At 41.1% G+C, this 22,607-nt stretch overlaps 1 protein-coding gene across 1 annotated transcript in view; it reads right to left on the bottom strand.

Annotated features, from left to right (window-relative positions):
• LOC124555588 overlaps positions 1 to 22,607 on the bottom strand; it is a 1,059,882-nt gene that overhangs the window by 439,044 nt on the left and 598,231 nt on the right. Inside the window, exons 6-7 of the mRNA XM_047129551.1 lie at positions 17,657 to 17,782; positions 2,988 to 3,228 (exon numbers count right to left, since the gene is read on the bottom strand). Of these exons, the coding sequence (XP_046985507.1) occupies positions 2,988 to 3,228; positions 17,657 to 17,782 (367 nt within the window). The remainder of the gene's footprint in view (positions 1 to 2,987; positions 3,229 to 17,656; positions 17,783 to 22,607) is intronic.

Here is a 22,607-nt window from a genome sequence, read left to right as displayed (position 1 = left end):
CACCAGATAATTGGGATTCATGATTGTACTTCATGCTCAGTGATTTTAATTGGTTGAGAAAAGACATTGTATTTGTCAACACTTGGTGTCTAAATCCAATTAATTTGAGTCAAAAAATTCACGTCCATTTTAAAGATTATTTCTATTCGAACTATCCTACAACTGCTTTGATGATGAGAACCTCTCTTAATTTGAAACAAATATCATCAGGTAGTTTTAGACCTCTGAATTGTGTGCTCACAGTGTCGCAGTTCCGGAGGTAAAGAGGTGCCACTACCTGGAACATTATTGATTAACCAAGGGAAGATAACTTTAATTTCCGGTTTATATCAATATTTATATTAACTTTTCTTACTGATAAATTGAAATTCTCTTGCTTCTGGATGTAGCAGAGAGATTGTTCTACTTTTTCAGTATCATTGTGTGGAGTGATAATTTAACACGCTACTAATTTGGTAGTGGAATTTATCGTGTTCCGAGTTCGGGAGAAACTGAGTAGGTGTTTTCAGCCTGCACTGTCAAAGATCTTTTATCTCAAGTGGGTAAACCTGGATTGGAAAACATTTCTGGGTGTGTCCTTATGCACTGTTTTCATCCTTATCCTCCCAGGGATTCGTTCCTGAAAAAAATCACACTATGCACTGTGAGTAGATTTCCGGTTAATATGTGACTTTGAAAGTCTCGAGCTACCAAAACTCCACACAGATGTCATATAAAACGTATACCCTAAGACAAAAAAGATGCACTCCGAACGAATTATGCGAATGGAACGGAAGTCGATAGAAGTGGTGTACATGTACAGACAAATGATCAGAATTACAGAAAATCTGAATGATTTAAGCAAGAAAAAGAGCATCTCTAACTGAGCAACTCAATAATGCGTTGGTTCACCTCTTGCCCTTATACAAGCAGGTACTCGGCTTGGCACTGATGGATAGAGTTGCTGTATGTTCTCCTCAGGCAAATGTCATAGTATGTTTATCTATAAAGAGCTGTGATGACTTGATGTTTCGCCGAGTCGCTCAGTGACAGGACAATTAATTATGTTTACAGTTTTAAACGTTGATGTAATTTATATGTGCAGAAAAACAAATGATTATAGTTTCAGAAAAAATGGATGATTTATTGAAAAGAAAGTGCTTCACAGACTGAGCAAGTCATAAACGCGTTAGTCCACCTCTGGCATTTAGGTAAGCAATTATTCGGCTTGATGCTGATTGTTAGAGCTGTTGGATGTCCTTCTGAGGAGTATTGTGCCCAATTCTGTCCAACTGACGCGTTAGATCGTCAAAATTCCGAGATGTTTGGAGGCCCTGCCCACAATGCTCCAAACATTGTCAAGTGGGGAGAGATCCGGCGGCCTTGTTGCCCAAGATAGGCTTTGGCAAGCGTGAAGACAAGCCGAGAAACTCTCGCCGTATGCGGGTGGGCATCGTCTTGCTGAAATGTAAGCCCAAGATGGCTTGCCATGTCTAGCAAGAAAACGAGTCGACGTACAGCTGTGCTGTAAGGGTACCGCGGATGACAAATCACCCCTGGTTGTCGGGCCGTATGGCAGGCGACAGTCATACTATATCCCACTGATATCTGGGCTCCTCGAGACACGTCTTCGGTGGTCATCAGGACTCAGTTCGAATCGGTACTCATCAATGAAGACAATTCTACTCCAGTCAATGAGATTCCAGGACGCAACGTATCTGTAGACGTCCCTAACGGCCGGTCGCGGTGGCCATACGGTTCTAGGCCCTTCAGTCTGGAACCGCGTGATCGCCACGGTCGCAGGTTCGAATCATGCCTCGGGCATGGATGTGTGTGATGTCCTTAGGTTAGTTAGGTTTAAGTAGTTCTAAGTTCTAGGGGACTGATGACCTCAGATGTTAAGTCCCATAGTGCTCAGAGCCATTTGAACCATCTGAACGTCCCAGACAACGATGGGATACGAACCTCACTGCCGCCGGCCATATGGCCCGACAACAAGGAGTGATGGTGTTGAGTGCCATTTCTATTCATAGTAGGACCCCTTTGGTTGTCATCCGCCCTCACAGCACAGAGGTACGTCTACGATATTCTATGCACCGTTTTGTTGCCCTTCATAGCAAGCCATCTTGGGCTTACATTTCAGCAATATAATACCCGCACAGGGTGAGCGTTTCTTCTGCGTGTCTTAGCGTGTACCAAAGCCTACCTTGGCCGGCTAGGTAGCCGGATCTCTCCCCAACTGCAAATGTGTGGAGCATTATGGGCAGGGCCCTTCAACCATCTTTGATTTTGACGATATAATGAGACAAACGGACAAAATTTGGCACGATTTCCCTGAGGAGGACGTACAATAACTCTGTCAATGACTGTCAAGCCGAATAATTACTTGCCTAAGGACCAGAGGTGGAGTGAAGCGTTTTTGACTTGCACAAAAAAATGGTTCAGAGCACTATGGGACTTAACTTCTGAGGTCATCAGTCCCCTAGAACTTAGAACTAATTAAACCTAACTAACCTAAGGACATCACACACATCCACGCCCGAGGCAGGATTTTAACCTGCGACCGTAGCGGTCGTGCCGTTCAAGGCTATAGCGCCTAGAACCGCTCGGCCACCTCGGCCGGCTGACTTGCACAGTTTGTGAGGTCTTACTCTTGAATAAATCATCCAACTTTCCTGAAATTGTAATCATTCGTTTTTCTGCGCATGTAAATCACACCAACGTTAAAATTGTAAACGTAGTTAATTGTAGAGTAATTGAGGGACTCAGCGAAACATCGAGTCGTCACAGCTCTTTTTAGATGAACATGCTATGGCATTTGCCTCTAGCGATTTACAGAAACCACGGAAAACTTAAGCGTGAGGGGCAATCCTCGGCAATGAGAGTCTAGTGCCGTAAGCACTGCATCGCCACGCTGGTTAAAAGAAAATGAGTGGTGTTACCTTACGTCTCGAATTAGCCACATATTTGTTGTAGCGAGAAGTATGTGAAGTGGCTAGGAGACGCACCTCAGAACTAAAGGTGACTTGCGGCAAGTGCAGGCGGCGGCGGCTGAGGTCCAGCGACGCGGAGGTGGCGCCGGAGCAGTCGGTGGCCGGCCTGGCGGGTGCCGTTGCGGGGGCGGGAGAGTGGGCGGCGGCGGCGCCCGATGCGGGGGCGGGGAAGCCGCTGGCTGCCCCAGACCCGGACACCAGCCCGTTCGGCGACACGCGCCGGTACACTTCCAGGTTCAGCGTGTTCCCACACGACCTGTGGGCAGGCAGGCACAGCGTTACTTTGCTGTACTCTTTGCAGACGCCTGTGCTATGGAATATGTAGAAAGTAATGTCAACAGATTTGTTGTGTACATAGTTCTGCGTAGTCAGCGCGTACACAACATTCCCACTAGAGCGCGCCCCGCTAAGCACAACAGCGCAGGCGCAGTGCTCGTCCGTCTCCGCACTACGAGATGGCGCTGCCTTAGAGACGGACCAAATTCTGCTTCCGCCGATCCGCGTATTAATATGTAACGCAGCCAATGAGATTGCTGCTAACGTAGAACCTTTTCTCCTCGCGGATCACACTCGGGCAGTGATACATGAACGCGCGAGGTATTATAACGAGTGCACATGCCTCCGATTTGTCAGTCTACGTTTGTCTGTACCAGTCTATAGTCAAGTTTCAGTCTGCGCCTAATAAGATTACCATATTCGTGTGCATAGCCATGAAGATAAATGTATAGACACTTTTGTCAAGTATCAGAGATATATGTGAGAATAAGATTAACGTACCTATACCAAAGGAACTTCAGATTTTCAATTGTAAATAGCATCCAGAACCAAGTTAAGTAATTTTTATGCTTGTTATTATTTTAATAAATGTGTGTGAAAATTAATCAAGTTCTGTTTAAAGTTGGTTACCGTCAATCTGCTACTCTAAGCGTGCAAGTGGCATTTCTGACCTAACGGCAGAAGATAAACACGCCACGATAAGACCACGAGACATATTGCTGACACTCGCCTACTTCGTTAGAGTGACAAGTCAAATAATCTGATGGTGTGTGTACCGAAGGTCTTACAGTACGCACACCACAAGATTGTTCTCGTTAATGGGCTACGACAGATCAAATCACAGCCCTCAGTTTTGCTATTATTCTTTTAATTTTTGGACACAGTTTCCAACAACTTTTCAGCCCTTTATGATAGACTAATATTAATTTTGCGTTCCTGTAATTTTTTTTTTTTTTTGCATCACACGTCGTGAAATGAATCACAATCATCGAGATGGGGAGAAGGTGAAGTAATGAATTAGAATTTCTGCCAAGGCCAGAACTTGAAACCGAGCTTAGTGCTTCGTGAGCAGATGTGCTGCCCACTACACCATCTCGGCAACGTGGCTAACACAGCTGCCGAGACTACCCTTCTCCCATGCCCTTCCTAACACAAACATTATACGTACAAAGCTGGGATACTGTTCCAATATCTGAGAGACTCGATAATACTGACGATATAAGAGGGGAAACTGGGCTGAGATCTGAATTGAAGTTTGTGTTATGGAGGGCATTCGACTAGAGTAGTCTCTGCAGCTGTGTCAGCTGTGAAGCAAAGATGATATAGTGGATAGCCTATCTGCTTCGGAAGTGGGAGACCCACGTTCAAGTCCTGGCCTTGGTACAAACTTTAATTCATTACTTCCGGTTCTAACCTTATCGAAGATAAAGCTGAGACTCAATGTCTCTTCAGGAAAATATAATTATATTAGAATTAAATTCAGTACTGCTGGAAAATACAGTTGTCATCACCTCCCTGAGACTGCGAGCACGTTGAATATTTTTTCGGTTCGTGTGTGGAAGATGACAAATAAACCTACAATAAGCTATATTCCGAGAGACAGTGGCTTTGAAAATATGTGTTTCATGGCATCATAAATGTTCTGTATTGAGAATGGAATTTCACTAGGTCCGTTTCACTATGAACAGAAGTAGTTCACAGCATGTTCTGAGATATTGCCAGTGAAGGATTCTTCAACATATGACGCGGAGTTCAATTCATTTATGAATCGTAATATCCACATGCATAGAACCCCCATATCTTTATGGGAATGTTTAAATATCATAGAATTTTGTACGGAGCTGGTTCGTGGTTTTAATCTCTCCTACGTGAAATAAAAGCAAAAACCAAATAGCAATAGACTTTCAGAGTATTCCGTAGCCAGAAATGGTACAATATAGGATTCTATCATGCGTCTAATGTTATTTCTAATACATATAAACTTCCTTCCACTTCCCTCGCATGTTATAATAATTGTTTCTGGTGTTAGTTCCAGAAGGGTCTGCAGAGGCCTCCTAAAAAACCTTGGGATTTTGAGAATTTCTTCACGCTAAATATGTTCGTTTATATCCTTTGTAGCTACTAAAATTTTCTTTCTCTTAAAGAATAGCGGATATGTGAATATAACACAAGAACCAAATACAAACCTGCAGATACTTAAAGGGGTTAACAAACTTCCAAAAAATATTAAAAGTCTTATGAGTAATGTTGTGGAATTCACGATGAATTAAATAATTTCCTGAAGTGTATCTTCTTTTCCTTCATTAAAGAATGTCTCCACTGAAATTCTTAAAATAAATGTTATATGTTAATTTATAATTAATATTATCTCTATGGTACGATAATATTTCTTAACACTAAATCATTTCGTTGCATTGCATTTAAATGAAATCTAAATCCCTAACTTCTTTCCACATCCTAGAGACCCCTCTCCATGGGGTCCATGAAAGACGACTAATGAAATATATCATGTTAGCATACGTGCAAACAAAAGAAATGCAATTTACAATACAAAAACATAGAGATTAAGGTCTAATACTCTGTGTAACAATTCGTGTTAAATAAAGACAACACTAAACACAAGCTTCGTATACGACTGAAAGCTGAGAGGATACAAGCGAAATTCGCCATACGTTCCAGAAATCGTTTTGGGCTTGAATGCTGGGACACAAAAAATTAGAGTCTTCCAGCATAACAACATAAATCTTCAATGATTGCTACATGGCTTACTCCTGTAATTAATGTGGTGATACAAATGTTTCAATTACAATATTCTCAGTCGCAGCGTCTCGCACTGGCTTAGCTGCACTGCAGTACAGACCACTCAGTATTATCATCTACACGTTGTTCTGTAGAACACCGTTTAATTTATTTTCATACTAATGTAGGAAAGAGTGAACAATTCACAAAATATATGACAGTTCTATTCTTTGAAGCGTGGATGGATTGTAATGAACCTTACAAATTTACTTCCAGCAAATAGAGTATATCCCATGAAGATGTCATTGACACTTTTTAATTATAGCATGTAACTAAAATTATTGTGCCTCTGTAATGTGAGGCCCTAGCACAGCAATGGTAAACTACCAAAACAGATAAGTAAACGAGTAATTTTAGCACATAATAAGATCGTAATGATGCTCTAAGAAGGTAGAGAATAATATTCTAATGTTTATGAAAATGCCAATAACAAGAAATAATGGCCCACTCAAGTTCCAACCCACGGAATGTGTAGAACAGTGCGCCAGCAAAAAGTGGTTGGGGTTATTGCGAGGTGGCGTACAGGTGTCGCTGCAGCGCCCTCTCTAGCGTGATAAAAGGATCACCATTACATCAAATTCAGACAATGAAGAATTGTCTGGCGAAGTGGAAACGTGAAATCAAATATTAGTAACAACACCACACCAAAAGTAGCAATATCGGTCCCTGAGTTAGGTGGAACGGGACAGAATGATCGATCCCTGGGAAATGGATTTGTCATAGCGTGACAGTTTGGCTCGTATGGGGCATTGTGCTATGACAGTAATGCATGTGTTTAATCAGTCGTTAGAAGAGGGTCGAGCGCGGTGACGAGCGGATAGATGATTACGCAACTGATCACAGGGTATTGTCACTCCATCGTTGTCCGCATAACTATAAATGGCAGTACAGATTCGTTCATAGTGGTAGCTTAACGTTGGAGCACAGTAAAGAGTGAGACTCTGTCTGCGTGGACGATTCTAAGCTGTATGCTGTCAGCTGAAAGCCTGTCACTATATAGATTTCCACTGCCCAAAACCTAAAAACGCCTCAGACTACAATCTACGCCGTCAATGGCGTGCTGAATGGGATTATGTAAATAGGCAGTGTTTTTTTGGAAGAGTCCCTGTTTAGGGTAACCCAGAGAGACTGCCGCGAACATGATCTACGCTTCCGTGGTGATCGCAGTTTGGTACTGGGCAATACTGAACTGAGTGGGAGACCAGCTGCAAACCAATCAGATATCTGAACCTGAACTGTGGCCCTTCCTTTACCACATGCCGTATTTTAGCTGGACAACGCCAGGCAACATGTAGTGTGGCATGTATATGCCTTCTTCGAAGACTGTCACGAAATTTAGTCGTTCATTGAGTGCATGCAAGATATTTAGAGGCTGCTATTGCATGAGGCTCCGGCTCATATGGAGCTCTCTAATTTAGACATCATATTTAGATCAGAAATCTAAATCATTTATGTTCTATTATGAAGTCAACTTGTGATATGAACTTCATTTTAGTCGCATAAGGGCTACATTCCCGTAGATAGTGAAGGAAGGTACTTGCGAGAACTGTCACACAACTAGCTTAAAGTCTCATGCGTCCATGTTCCTGACGAGAATAACGTACAAAAGAATGTAAAATAAAACTGAGGATCTACTATATGACAATCAGTTTGTCTTCGGGAAAGCTAACGGCACCAGAGAAGCAATTATGACCTTCCTCTTGGTAACGGGTGTAAGACTTAAGAAAAATCGAGACACGTTTATAGAATTTGTCAACCTAGAAAAGACGTTCGACAGTGTAAAATAGTGCAAAGTGTTCGAAATTCTCCGGAATATGGGAGTTAGTTATAGGGAAAGACGAGTAATAAACAATATGTACAAGAACCAAGATGGAAAAATAAGAATGGAAGATCAAGCACTAAGTCCTCCAGTCAGAAAGGATGTAGGAAGGTGATGTAGTCTTTTAACCCCGACTATTGGATTTACACGGATGACGGAAATGAAAGTTCAGGACTGGGGTAAAAATTCAGGATGAAAGAATATCAACGATAACATTCGCTGATGACATTGCTATCCTCAGTGAAAATAAGAAAGAATTGCGGGAACTACTGAAAATAGAATGAACAGTCTAATGAGCATGTAATATGGATTGCGACTAAACCGAAGACAGACGAAAATAATGAAGAGCAGCATAAATGAGATTAACGAGAAACTTAACACAAAAATTGGTGATCACGTAGTAGATGAAGGTAAAGAATTCTGATACCTTGGAATCAAAACATAATACGACGGACGAAGCAAGAAGGGCATCAAAAGCTGACTTTCACGGGCAAAAAGGGCATTCCTGCCGAAAAGAAGTCTACTAGTATCAAATATCTGATTTAATTTGACGGAGAAATTTGTGAGAGAGTACTCTATCTGAGCAAAGGTATCCCGATACCTATTAGGGGACATTTATACGGCGTGTGTCCACACTTCTTTATGATGACTTGGACTCTGCTGAGGGTTCTTTCAGTGAGATGATTTCCTCAACGACCGGAACCAGAGAAGGTAGTGATACAGGATGTCAGGGTCTGGAGCGAAGTCGACGTTTCAACTCATACCAAAGATGTTCCATTGGCTTCACGTCGGGACTGTGGGACGGTCAGCTCATTTCAGGAATTTTATTGACAATAAACCATTACGTCACAGATACTGCATCATTGTAGGACATATTGTCATGCTGATACGAACGATCATTGTCTCCGAACTGATCCCATACTTTACGTGCTGCAAAATGTGTTCATGTCCTTCCGCATTTATCGTTTTCTTGCTGGCAGAAAAGGGACCACACCCTAACCATGAAGAACACCCTCATACCGAACTCTAGCTTCTCTGTACTACACTGTTGGCATCACACATGATGACAGATAAAGTTCTTCATGGCTAGGCCAAATTCAGATCGTTCCATCGGACTGCCACATGATATAGCGTGATTCATGCTACGAAACGCTCCTTCCCAGGTTTCCACTATCCAGTGGCGGCGCTTCTTCTTACCCTGACAACTGAAATTATTGACTCTAACTGCTTAGTCTCTCCTTGTTTATAGAACGTAGAATAATCGCTCACCCTGAGCTAACCACTGGATTCCTTGGAATATGTATATCTGTATATCTGTGTAGAAAAATTTCACGTAGTGTGTATTGTTAGTTGGAACTCTGATTAACGAGGTCGAGTTTGAATCACTGGGATTGTACGTATAACGAGAATTCCCTATCCCAGCAAAATGTTTAAGATGGTTGCGTACAAAAAGACTGACAGTATTAGCTATTGCAGAGACCGTATAATTAAAGAAATCCGAATCGCTGCTATGCTTAAAGTATTTAGAGCTTTAGTGGTTTTCTATAGGCCTATTTCGGCTACAGTACCACTTTCTAGCTGCCTGCGAATAACACATGGTTTCGTTAACCTTTGTTTCTGTTCTTATTTATAATTATTGAGAATATTGGGCGATTATACAATATTACTTACGTCTAACTGTTTTTGACGCCCATAAAATATCGATTGGTGCTGTCACTGTCTATCGATTTGGTTGTTATGACTTACAGGGAATGTGTTTATATGAAGTGGCAGCTATACTGTCGTACCCCGATCGTTAAAGTTGTTTTGGACGAGAATTTTTGGCGGCTATAGCCTTTTTATTCTGTTTACAGGGCTTTGGTTGTTATGACTTACAGATGGTATGATTATACGATTGTCGTAGTATAGCTGCCACAGTCATATAATCATGGCACCTATAAGTCATAAAGTCATGGATTGTGAAGCTGGTCCCCGCGGAGGTTCGAGTCCTCTCTCGTGCATGGGTGTGTGTGTTTGTCCTTAGGATAATTTAGGTTAAGTAGTGTGTAAGATTAGGGACTGATGACCTTAGCAGTTAAGTCCCATAAGATTTCACACACATTTGAACATTTTTATAAGTCATAACGAACAAATCGTTAGACAGTAACAGCACCAACTGATGTTTTATGGACGTCAAAAACAGCTTGAAGTAAGAAATACTTTATAATCGCCCAATATTGTCGATAATTATAAAGAATAATAGAAACAATGGTTAAGGAAATCGTGTATTATTGCAGGCAGCTAGAAAATGGCACTGTAGCGAAATAAACCTATCGCAAAACTATAGCGCTTTAAACATTTTAACCATAGCAACAGTTCGGATTTCTTTACTTATTATGTCTCTGAAAGAAATAAATTGCGTTACGGGCACTCAAGAATACAAACCGTTAGCTGTGAATACGAGACTACCTACTTTTTTACTGTTTTCTTAGTGGCAAATGAAGTATCTTTTTACTCTAACTTTCCTTAATATTAATTTACAGGGCAAAGTATACCTGCTATCCTTCCAAAAACACTCAAAAGGGAACTTATCTGGCTAGTTAGAAATTTTAAACTTTTTTGCAAAACTGACGTGGCTGTTTGTTCATTTACTGGAATAATACATATTTCACGAAATTTAGCTGTGTGCGTGTTTGTTTCCAAATATTTTAAGGAGACGTAGAAGTTTTTGATCAGCTTGTACATCTGAAATGTACGCACCATAGCAAATGCGACACAAGAGTTATCTTACTTCCTCACATGCGTAATTACTTTTGTCTGAGAGTTAAATAATTAATCAGTAACGTGCTGTTTGTGCGCCCTCTCTGTCCCGCCCGCAGCCAGTTATGGAACATTATTCGCTAATGCGCGGGACTGGCGTTACATCGTGTTCCCGCCTCCCTGGAGGCCTATAAACCCGCAACAATCACAGCGGACCGCAGCACACACGCTGGGACACATGGAGTCCCATAACTACAAATTACCAAAGCGCAGTCCGTATCCACACCGACAGAAATAAAGGAAAAAAGAGAAGAATTAGCGTACGGCCTCAAAACATACAGGCAGAATCACCACTGCATTGCAGCATACAAGTGTACACGAATAACCACATTGCTATGGTGTAATACAGTGAACCCTACGATCTGAAAGTAATATTCTTGTCTTTGTTTATATAAAGGACTGGCACAAGCGGAGTACATTACTAACGCCAACTGATTGGTTTCCTATTGACGTCATAATTTATCGAGTAAAACAGAAGTGACATCTGGCGTTCCACAATTAAGTGTTTTTGGTCCCTTGCTGTTCCTAATCTACAGGGTGGTCCATTGATATTGATCGGGTCAAGTATCTCACGAAATAAGCATCAATCGAAAAAACTTCAACGAACGAAACTCGTCTAACTTGAAGGGGGAAACCAGGTGGCGCTATGGTTGGCCCGCTAGATGGCGCTACCATAGATCAAACGGATATCAACTACGTTTTTTAAAATAGGAATCCCCATTTTTTATTACATATTCGTGTAGTACGTTTAGAAATATGACTGTTTTAGTTGGACCACTTTTTTCGCGTTGTGATAGATGGCGCTGTAATAGTCACAAACGTATAAGTACGTGGTATCACGTAACATTCCGCCAGTGCGGGCGGTACTTGCTTCGTGATACATTATCCGTGTTAAAATGGACCGTTTACCAATTGCGGGAAAGGTCGATAGCGTGTTGATGTATGGCTATTGTGATCAGAATGCCCAACGGGCGTGTGCTATGTATGCTGCTCTGTATCCTGGGCGACATCATCCAAGGCTCCGGACCGTTCGCCGGATAGTTACGTTATTTAAGGAAACAGGAAGTGTTTAGCCACATGTGAAACGTCAACCACGACCTGCAACAAATGATGATGCCCAAGTAGGTGTCTTAGCTGCTGTCGCGGCTAATCCGCATATCAGTAGCAGACAAATTGCGCGAGAATTTGGAATCTCAAAAACGTCGGTGTTGAGAATGCTACATCAACATCGATTGCACCCGTACCATACTTCTATGCACCAGGAATTGCATGGCAACGACTTTGAACGGCGTGTACAGTTCTGCCACTGGGCACAAGAGAAATTACTGGACGATGACGGATTTTTTGCACAAGTTCTATTTAGCGACGAAGCGTCATTCACCGACAGCGGTAACGTAAACCGGCATAACATGCACTATTGAGCAACGAAAAATCCACAATGGCTGCGACAAAGGGAACATCAGCGACCTTGGCGGGTTAATGCATGGTGCGGCATTATGGGAGGAAGGATAATTGGCCCCCATTTTATCGACGGCAATCTAAATGGTGCAATGTATACTGATTTCCTACTTCATGTTCTACCGATGTTACTACAAGATGTTTCACTGCACGACAGAATGGCGATGTACTTCCAACATGATGGATGTACGGCATATAGCTCCCTTGCAGTTGAAGCGGTATTCAATAGCATATTTCATGACAGGTGGATTGGTTGTCGAAGCACCATACCATGGCCCGCACTTTAACTTGATCTGACGTCCTCGGATTTCTTTCTGTGGGGAAAGTTGAAGGATATTTGCTATCGTGATCCACCGACAACGCCTGACAACGTCAGCGCATTGTCAATGCATATGCGGACGTTACGGAAGGCGAACTACTCGCTGTTGAGAGGAATGTCGTTACACGTATTGCCAAATGCATTGAGGTTGAAGGACATCATTTTCAGCATTTATTGCATTAATGTGGTATTTACAGGTAATCACGCGTTAACAGCATGCGTTCTCAGAAATGATAAGTTCACAAAGGTACATGTATCGCATTGGAACAACCGAAATAAAATATTCAAACGTACTTACGTTCTGTATTTTAATTTAAAAAAACCTACCTGTTACCAATTGTTCGTCTAAAAGTGTGAGCCATATGTTTGTGAATATTACAGCGCCATCTATTACAAAGCGAAAAAAGTGGTCCAACTGAAACATTCATATTTATTTACGTACTACACGAATATGTAATAAAAATGGGGGTTCCTATTAAAAAAAAACGCAGTTGGTATCCGTTTGACCTATGGCAGCGCCATCTAGCGGGCCAATCACAGCGCCATCTGGTTTCCCTCTTCAAGCTAGACAAGTTTCGTTCTTTGTAGTTTTTTCGTTTGACGCTTATTTCGTGAGATATTTGGCCCGGTCATGATCAATGGACCGCCCTGTATACATAGTGAATCACCTAACACTTGGACCGCATGTATTTCGGACGAGGGAGGCACTATCGGTATTTGCAGCCAGAGCACAGATTCTGAGACATTAGCGAAATTACAGTTATTACAACAGTTGCAAATTTTCAAATTGGATGATGGCTATTGACAGTAAAATCCTAAAAGTAGCATAAATGAGAATGTTAGTAATGTTTGTTGTAGGAAGTTAGTGCGAGTAGTTTATGAGTTATCGTATTGCGAACATTGTAAGCACCGACAGCTGTGTGTTCCATTTTATTGCTTAGATCAGGGGCAGCCACGGCGTGCTAAATGTCACACGTGCAGTGTGTGCGGGACAAAGCCCGGCCTTTCACTCGGCTTTGCTCGCTCCTCCTCGGAAGTATGCGGAACGGCGCGACATTTCATTTAGCATTGCAATGCGGCATGTTTCGGTCGTCAGTACTCTGAGTTCGGCAGATTCGTGGTGTCATCGCTCTTTACCCTTTGCCATTTGTTAGTGGGATGAAGGATGTTCGGGCACTCCCGCTGGGGGTTCGAGTCCTCCCTCGGGCATGGGTGTGTGTGTCGTTCTTAGTATAAGTTAGTTTAAGTAGTGTGTAAGTCGAGGGACCGATTACCTCAGCAGTTTGGTCCCTTAGGAATTCACACACATTTGAACATTTGAAGGACGTTCACAGGTTCAGTGGCGGTTTGCACAAAAATGGCAGTCTAGCAATCTATTGTCACAATCGTTTAAAGCGAATGGGAATGACAGGATAGAGGGAAGAGAATACTCAGTTCACATAAGGGACGGGTACTGCGTATATGCAATGGAACGACATTATAATGCCATGAAGAAAGAATTTAAAGATTTAGGTGATAGTGAAAGAGCAAAAAATTACAACGATCGACAGCAGGATGCATTGTTCTGCGCATCATCTGTTAACATTGCAGGCATTGAAGAAATTGTTTGTATGAATAATAAAATTTCTGGAGTGGCACACATTATTCCACTGTCATATGCAACAGTTTTCAATGGAACTGGATGAAGAGTATGGAGACTTCTTATATTACCTCAAAGTACGTTGGTCAAGTCGAGGGGTATGCCTAGAACGATTTTTCTATTTAAAACTTGCTATTGTTGAATTTATGAAGGAAAAGTATTGCAGGAAAGAAAATTAGAACACCAGGAAATGAACTGCACACCTCGCATTTTAAGTGGACTTGACTGCACACTGCCCACAGTAAGACACTGCCAGGTAACTCCTTTCTGATTTGATAGGGATGCATTTAAAAAGAAGTTGCCCGCATCTCGTGGTCGTGCGGTAGCGTTCTGGCTTCCCACGCCCGGGTTCCCGGTTTCGATTCCCGGCAGGGTCAGGGATTTTCTCTGCCTCGTGATGGCTGGGTGTTGTGTGATGTCCTTAGGTTAGTTAGGTTTAAGTAGTTCTAAGTTCTAGGGGACTGATGACCATAGCTGTTAAGTCCCATAGTGCTCAGAGCCATTTGAACCATTTGAAAAAGAAGATCTCGTTCGAGGAACACATGCTGACAACAGCAGCACAGTACCCTAAGCTCACTAATGTTAAAGAAAGCGCGAGATTTGGAGAATTCTTTGTGGCATTGAAAGAATTACGAAGACAGTTTTATAAAGATTTATCGAGACTGGTGTTTCAGTTGAAAGCGCCCCCGCGCACGTGCAAATGCAACTGATTGACCTACAAGGTAATTCCAGTTTTAATGACAAATCTTTTTACGTTACAACTGTCCAGGAAGTTTTCATTGCTTTTCTGTAGTAGAGTCCCCATAACGAGGTTGCAAAGGTGATACAATATCTCGATCGACATATATTTGTGAGAGGAATTTTTTTCTATTATGAAACTACATAAGTCACAATTACGTGTCAATTTGAGCTCGAAACTCTGTGAAATTTTCTGCGTCTGATGATATGCCAACAGTCTGTACAAATAAAAATTATATCTTGTCGTCAGCTCGTCAAAAATAATTACATAATAGTGAAAATTTGGTTTGTTATTGTGTGATAGCGGACGCAGTAGGACATGTTTGGAAGATGATATTTCCCGATGTGAAAAAACTGAATACGCTCATGGTTTGTGGTGAATGAAGGAAGTATGCCGTTCGTTCATATATCACGTACGCAGAAAGATTTCCCAGTGGACGTCAACCTCTTCAGCCACTTCATCTTCTTCAAACAATACAGATGATACGAAAGAACGTATTACTGCGGCCTGCGTTGCGTTTTCCGATGAAATGCTAGAACGTGCCAAGAAGTCGTTGCATGACAGACCGCAAGCTTGTATTGATGCGGGTGGTGGTCGTTTTGAGAAGAGGCTTTGAGGATACATTGATTCTTTAACGTGTCAGACCCCACAGAGGTGCTGTATTCACCTGTGTTTGTCTTTCGTTTGACCTAGGAAGTGTCCCACTGAACAACACGACACCTCCAGAGACGTATTAACATATGTGAAGGGCTGCACATACGCACACATATGATATTCACATTCGTTTGTGCTACCACATGAAACAAACAACTGTCGGTATTTAGATTGTTCAGTTTGAGATATCTCGTAAACTACAAGCACTAGACTCTTGAAACGCACCATTGATATTGTAATTTATTTTATTTTTTATTGTGGTACAGTCAACAGACATTTTCCATTGGAATATTTGTACCTTTTGTAAATAAATACACATTTGAATCTCGTAACATTCTGCGTATGAGCTGTAAAGGTGGACATCTACCTACCATTTCAATCTGTGAAATCCGTATATCAATTGCTTCTTCCATTATCAAAGTACCTGCGGTGCAAGTTTTAGGTGATTCACCATGTATAAACGATTAAGAAGACAATCTGAACAGCCCACTTAGATTGTTTGCAAAATGATTTAGATAACATATCTGTTTGATGCGAAAAGTGACAACTGACTCTAAATAATAAAAACGTGAGGTCATACACATGAGTACTAAAAGCAATCCATCAAATTTCAGTTACAAGATAAATCACAGAAATCTAAAGACGTCACAGACGTTATAGTGCAGGATGACTTGACACGTGGGACTCGTTTGTGTTATGGACGACAATTGCAAGTTAATCGAAGAACAAAACAGTATTACTGCCAGATTTGGAATCTAGGACGAGAGTATTCATTGATCCATTGGGGTTCCGCAGACAATGTGTAACAGTTACACCTTTGATAATGAAACAGTATACAAACAAATGGCTTTAGGATAGCTCGCAGTGTTGGCATTGGCCATCTGATAAAGAAAGGGGTTTCTTAGAATGTTAGTAGTATTTTCTGTTTTAAGAAACAGATGTGCGATGCAAGTCAAAGTCTTTGAACCCATTACCTAATTGGCACCGACAAGTATTTAAGGTAACGGTGACGTTGAATGTTATGGGAAAGACGATAAGTTCAGTAATTTTCTCAGTGTAATTATGGGTTGTCCCTAATAAGCTGATAAAAACTACACAGATAACTTAGTGACTCAAAGCGACGCAATTACCTCTGTGGTAATAATAATGATAATAATAATAATAATAATAATAATAAAGTAATTTGTGCAAATATTTGAACTGGACGCGACTTCGATGACCCGCGTGCCCATAATCAACACCACTAATACTAATGTAGAAACGGGAACTACTGTGTACCGTTGAACACGAACCATGTGTCTTTTCAGGCAAATCTTCACGTCATTGCCAAGTGAATTCTAGGTGATAGACAGAGTGAAAAATTTTCGTGGTCCAACCGGGATTCAATTCCGCAACCTTGCGGTTTCCAAGCACGCACTTCACCACTAAATAATTAGACCCGACATCGCTGTGGTATCAAGTTATGCAATTACGGTGAGCTAATTGTCAAAAAAAGTGACAGTATGTTAGTAAGTGTTAGTTTTGTTGCAAGTGTTCTGAACTGCAGCTCAGTATCGATATCATCAGAAAAAAAGATATTACCGTGATTCTGTAAAAGACGTTCTTTTCAAAACAGGGTCATTCCTGATTCACTGTCGTTTTGCTGCGTCGTATCTCTAAAATGGCTACGATGTGGAGCTATAAACCGTAAGCTGATTCCAACTCATTTTAAATCAACTGCTTGTACAAACAGCAAAGGCTTTCCTGTGGAGGTCCATGTGTGATAAAAATACCATTCATTATTGCTGTGTATGATACAGTGTATATGCAACACTATAAGAAATGGCCTGAATGACCTAATCTGATATATTAGAAAATGGTAGGAAAATAGCGAGCTAAGTTTTCGTGGAAAAAACTCACTTCCCAGCGAACGTGAACTACCACAGTGAAGGGACATAGGCAAATAGTAACGTCCCGAGACCTAGGCCATCCTGTGCGTGAATCTAAAGAGCTTAAGGCTCTTTAATCTGGCCAGATGCGAGGCTGCTTTGTTAGTAACAAACATTTTTCATTAAAATAAAGAAGAGTGAAAAATTTTTCTCGTTCCTACTCTTTTCTAATAGTGAAGTAAACCTCAGAGATTAGACACAGACACTAACATGAAAAACTGTACATACATCTTTTTGGACATTGTTTTACGTACCTGATCAGTCCCAAGACTTCATCCTCTGGCATTGTTACCACGTTGTACTTGTCTACAAAAATAATATAATCTCCCGGCCTAAGACCAGCTCGGTCGGCCGGTAGTCCAGCTTCTACTCGTTCGATTCTGTGAATGTAGAAATAATCATTTTGATTTTCCCATATCACTACCATTACAGTTACTACTGAAAATAGTTCTGCAGTAAACATATAATGCTAAAATAAGACCACATTATTTACAACAAATGTCTTAATCGTAAAGGTAGTAATAAATGATAACGCCTCTATTTCCTATCTATTGCGGTGGTGCAGAACTACTCGTTTATAAACCGAACTGCCTCCTTATGGTACCGCATTTTGTAAAAATGTATTTCGTGGGCGAGCCGCTTCACTAAAAATGTCATAACACTACGAAAACACGGATGCAATAAAGTGGAATGCGTCACTGAGCTATTTTGGCATAATCTTAATTCCACTGAAATGAACGAGAATAATCTTTCAGATTAACTACTAATTTTTGTCGACCTACAGATGGATAGCGAATTAGGAATAGAACAGTACACGGGAAATTAACTGCAAACTACAGTGTTGGTGGAGAGAGCACAGTAAACATTGCGCGCTTTGTTAGAGGTGCAGAAGGAAACAGCCTAGAATAGCAAATGTTCTATTGCATACGGAAAGCAGACAAACGCGAGGGGCAAATAACATTAATAATTGAGTAGAAAACTAAAACGAAAATTTCATGAGGTTGGAAACTCCAGAATAACTTATTGTTTTGAAGCTTTTTTTTTTTGTAGGATTTTGATCTCATTGACAGGCAGGCGATCAGAGACGGAAAACAAGTTTCGTAACCTTCTTCATAAATGATCAGAGAACGGGAATGATATTTTCCGGTAGTCCTCGATAGGAGATGCAAGTAATACCAAATTAGACATAAGGGTACTGATGATAAGTTATACTGTATTTCAAAAGGCTATGCGCTTTTTATATAGTGTAATAAAATACTACATCACATCAAAAAGTAACTTTTTAAGTCTCACTTCGCTTGCTCAAAATAACAGGAAAGCTACCATATAAAATATGATACTCCTATTGCTAATAGGAAGGTAGCTATGTTACTAGCATGAAGCTAGCTTATTGTGGCATAAGAAACAGACGATCATTGACTACAGATTCGATCATTCTACTTCCGAGAATTCAAGTAAATTTGAAGCATCATATTTAAGAGTGTGTGTGCTGCTTTGGAGCCGGCCGCGGTGGTCTAGCGGTTCAGGCGCCCAGTCCGGAACCACGCGACTGCTACAGTCGCAGGTTCGAATCCTGCCTCGGGCATGGATGTGTGTGATGTCCTTAGGTTAGTTAGGTTTAAGTAGTTCTAAGTTCTAGGGGACTGATGAACACAGATGTTAAGTCCCATAGTGCTCAGAACCATTTGAACCATTTTGCTGCTGTGGTAAAACAGAAAAAAATGTATAGTCTTTTCAATGGTTCTAAATATAAAAAGATTCAAAGCACATTTCGAATCCGGCCGGAGTAGCCGAGAGGTTCTAGGCGCTGCAGTGTGGAACCGCGCGACCGCTACGGTCGCAGGTTCGAATCCTGCCTCGGGCATGGATGTGTGTGTTGTCCTTAGGTTAGTTAGGTTTAAGTAGTTCTAAGTTCTAGGGGACTGATGACCTCAGAAGTTAAGTCCCATAGTGCTCAGAGCCATTTGAACCATTTTTGAACCACATTTCCAACGATAACAGAATGTTACTCAAACGAGCTACGAAGACATCGGAGCAGCAATGTATAAGATTGAAATCATCCAACTATCGGTTTTTCGTTATACTTTTTACCAACAATCTTAGTCCACACATCTACGTTGTTCTGTGGCATTTTATTCAAGTTAATTTATAATTAATATGTCAAATATTTATAGGAATACACATCTTCTGCAGTCTATATACGCCTCCGTCATAGAAATCGTAAGTAATGATGCTAGACGTTGTTCTGTAGCATTTTATCCAAGTTAATTTCATTTATTATATGTCAAATATTTGTAGGCCTACCATCTTCTGCAGTCTATATACGTTTCCATTACAGAAATCCTGAGTATTAATACTAGTATTAAATTACTCAACTGTATTGGAATTGGCACAGACAGTATGATTACATATTTTCCTCACAGTTCTGTTGGACAGCAGTCCTTTTTTGTGCCATTACTTGTGTTGCAATGTCATTTTCAGAACAACGTCTCGCCACTAACACAGTATAAAAGTAATTTCATTTGCATATTCGTAAGCAGTGATTTAGTTAACTAACTTAAGTGTAAAACATTGAGTTCAATCCAATCCCATTTCATGCCAAACCGTATTCGCTGTTTTCTGTATAATTACGGCACCCTTGTTTTGCCATTTGCAGAGTATGAATGTCGATGTATAGTTGCAGATGGTATTCCCTTCTCACACTCGAGAACCTAATTTTATGCTATGTGAATAGATGTCAGTGACATGAGAAGTCAATTTATTTCCCAAGATGGAAATTGTGATAAAATTGCAATATTCTCTGTCTGTAAAACTGTTATACATCCTTCGTGTCTTGCTTGATTTCTCTCTTTCTGTGTACTTATACTAACCTGTAACAATACATGAAAATACCTTTAAGTTTTTTTTGGTGACTTGTATTCCAATGCTAGTAACTGGGTTGCGATTTCATTCTGTTTTTTTTTCTAGTATTTTTTGTATTCTGCGTGGTAATCTAGCATGACATTTCTTTACTAGAAACTGTCGTTTCTATTTTTACTTTGATGTTTTGCCTACACACTGCTGTCTTTGACGGTGAGAAATAGTAACTCCCTAATGATCTTATTCCAAATATAGGAAAAATACCAATAAATTCGCATTTTTCATTCAAAAACATTGCTACTCAGTCGGTAAGAGGCATGATCAAGTAGTCTCGCAGATGATACTCAGAAATGAAAGTAGGGCATCAAGACCGGTTAGCCAGACGTAAAATGGACGAAACTGGATAGGAGGGTCAATGCAAAAAAAAAAAAAAAAAAAAAAAAAAACGGCGTAAATCTTAAGATAAAAGTTTATATTTTTGTGAATTAAAAGAGGTTCAAAATGGTTCAAATGGCTCTGAGCACTATGGGACTCAACTTCTGAGGTCATTAGTCCCCTACAACTTAGAACTAGTTAAACCTAACTGCGACCGTAGCGGTCTCTTGGTTCCAGACTGCAGCGCCTAGGACCGCACGGCCACTTCGGCCGGCATTAAAAGAGGGAAAAGTAACGTAATGGAACAGCTGTTTGATTAGTTTCAATTTGATTTCACATCAAAAAAGTGTCAGTGTAGGTTGTTGCGGTTTTCTGTAGAAACAGTCAGTTTTAGATGATTAAATGCGTCAGATGACAATTACTGAAATACATGTGCAATTTATAACAATTTGTCTGAAGCTGTGGTAAGAAAAATACTATACAAATGTGTAGCGATGAGACGGAAAACTTTGTGAGTTATTCGAGCCACAGTTTCCTAATTTACTCCTCTTCCATGCTATTTCCTTCAGTAAGGCTTGATTGATTCCCTGCTTAATAGCAAAATAGTACCGCTCTATATCGCCTCAAGTATCGGCGATAGAGGTCATTTAATTCTTTGTCGTTTGAAATACGCTGATAATGTGGTGCATTTATAGTTTTTGTTGCTGTTTCTCAGAAATACATCAACAGATTGCAAGAGACACATCAATTTTACCACTACTTTTGATAAAATCTAGTAACCGTTATATAGTTAGCAAACTCTTTACTAGCTGCCGCTTTGTTAATACTTTACTTTTCATTCATGCAATATATTTTCTACTTTGTAGAGCCTGCAATGGAAGGCGGGCTGGCGACACGGGTAGAGAAGGCACGACACTAGACCATGAAATGTTCCGGAAAGTAATTACAAGTTTAGGTTCGAGGGTCCCATCCAAAAGTTTGTTATCGTCATGTATACACGAGGGCACGGAGTTTTGAAGATATCGGAAAACACAATATTACTGAAGATTATGCTGGAATTCTTTTACAGAAGTAAAAGGAAAAAGGCCATTACAAAACAGCAATAGAAGTTGCGAAATAAAGAATACGATTGCCAACAGGAAAAATCCGAGCTGCTCAATCAAATGCACGGACATGCTAACAGGTAATTTTGTAGAATGCTAGGAGTCACACTTCTGCTGGGCGGGAATTTCGTTGCTATGTCTTATGTGAGGCTCCTCAACTTCTAATCAGAGGTCTCTTAGTGCTTTGATGTTGAGCCCAATTACTATCAGTTAGACTTGTAGCCGATAGACGTCAGCAGAGGTCGTTCTAAGACAGCAGCCGTGGGCAGACGCACAATAGCCAACCAGCCAGCGCCCAGATATGCGTGAAGCCACTGACGCCATCTGCACATTAATCGCCATCAGGTAGTAGCAAGTGCTTCAGCAATCCCGTAAAAGTGCATCTGCCAATTTTCTGTTTGGCTCAAAGTATCAACTAAAACCTAAGAAAATGGTCCTGGCGTAATTAATGACGCAATGGGCCTGTGTGGAGTTGATAGTCTCCCATCGGGCGCCTCCCCAGGTGGCGGATAGGGGAATGCTCTCCAGATATGGAGGGTACCGGGGAAATAAAATACCCGGGGTGGACCAAAACTATCAACCGAAATCCACTAACGTCTGCCTGGTATCCAGCGGTTAGGGGTCAGCGTCTGTTCGCCTAGATGGTGCGGCTGCAGCAACCTTCTTGATCTCAACAATCAAGTCGTATTCCTCGTGATCTTTCCTCGGAAGGATCACCACCAAGTTAGTTTTCAACTTGAAAACCAAACATGATGATAACACAAGGAATGAATCCACTACCCCGGGCACCAGTCGCAAGGCTGGCTTTACCTGGTCATCGGATTCCGGGGGACCAGGAGCATCATGTAACGCCTAAGGTTGAGAACCA

This window comes from Schistocerca americana, chromosome X, assembly GCF_021461395.2.
Source record: "Schistocerca americana isolate TAMUIC-IGC-003095 chromosome X, iqSchAmer2.1, whole genome shotgun sequence".
Lineage (NCBI taxonomy): Eukaryota > Metazoa > Arthropoda > Insecta > Orthoptera > Acrididae > Schistocerca > Schistocerca americana.
The sequence above is the reverse complement of the archived record's forward strand: the minus strand, read 5'-3'. Positions and strand labels throughout refer to the sequence as shown.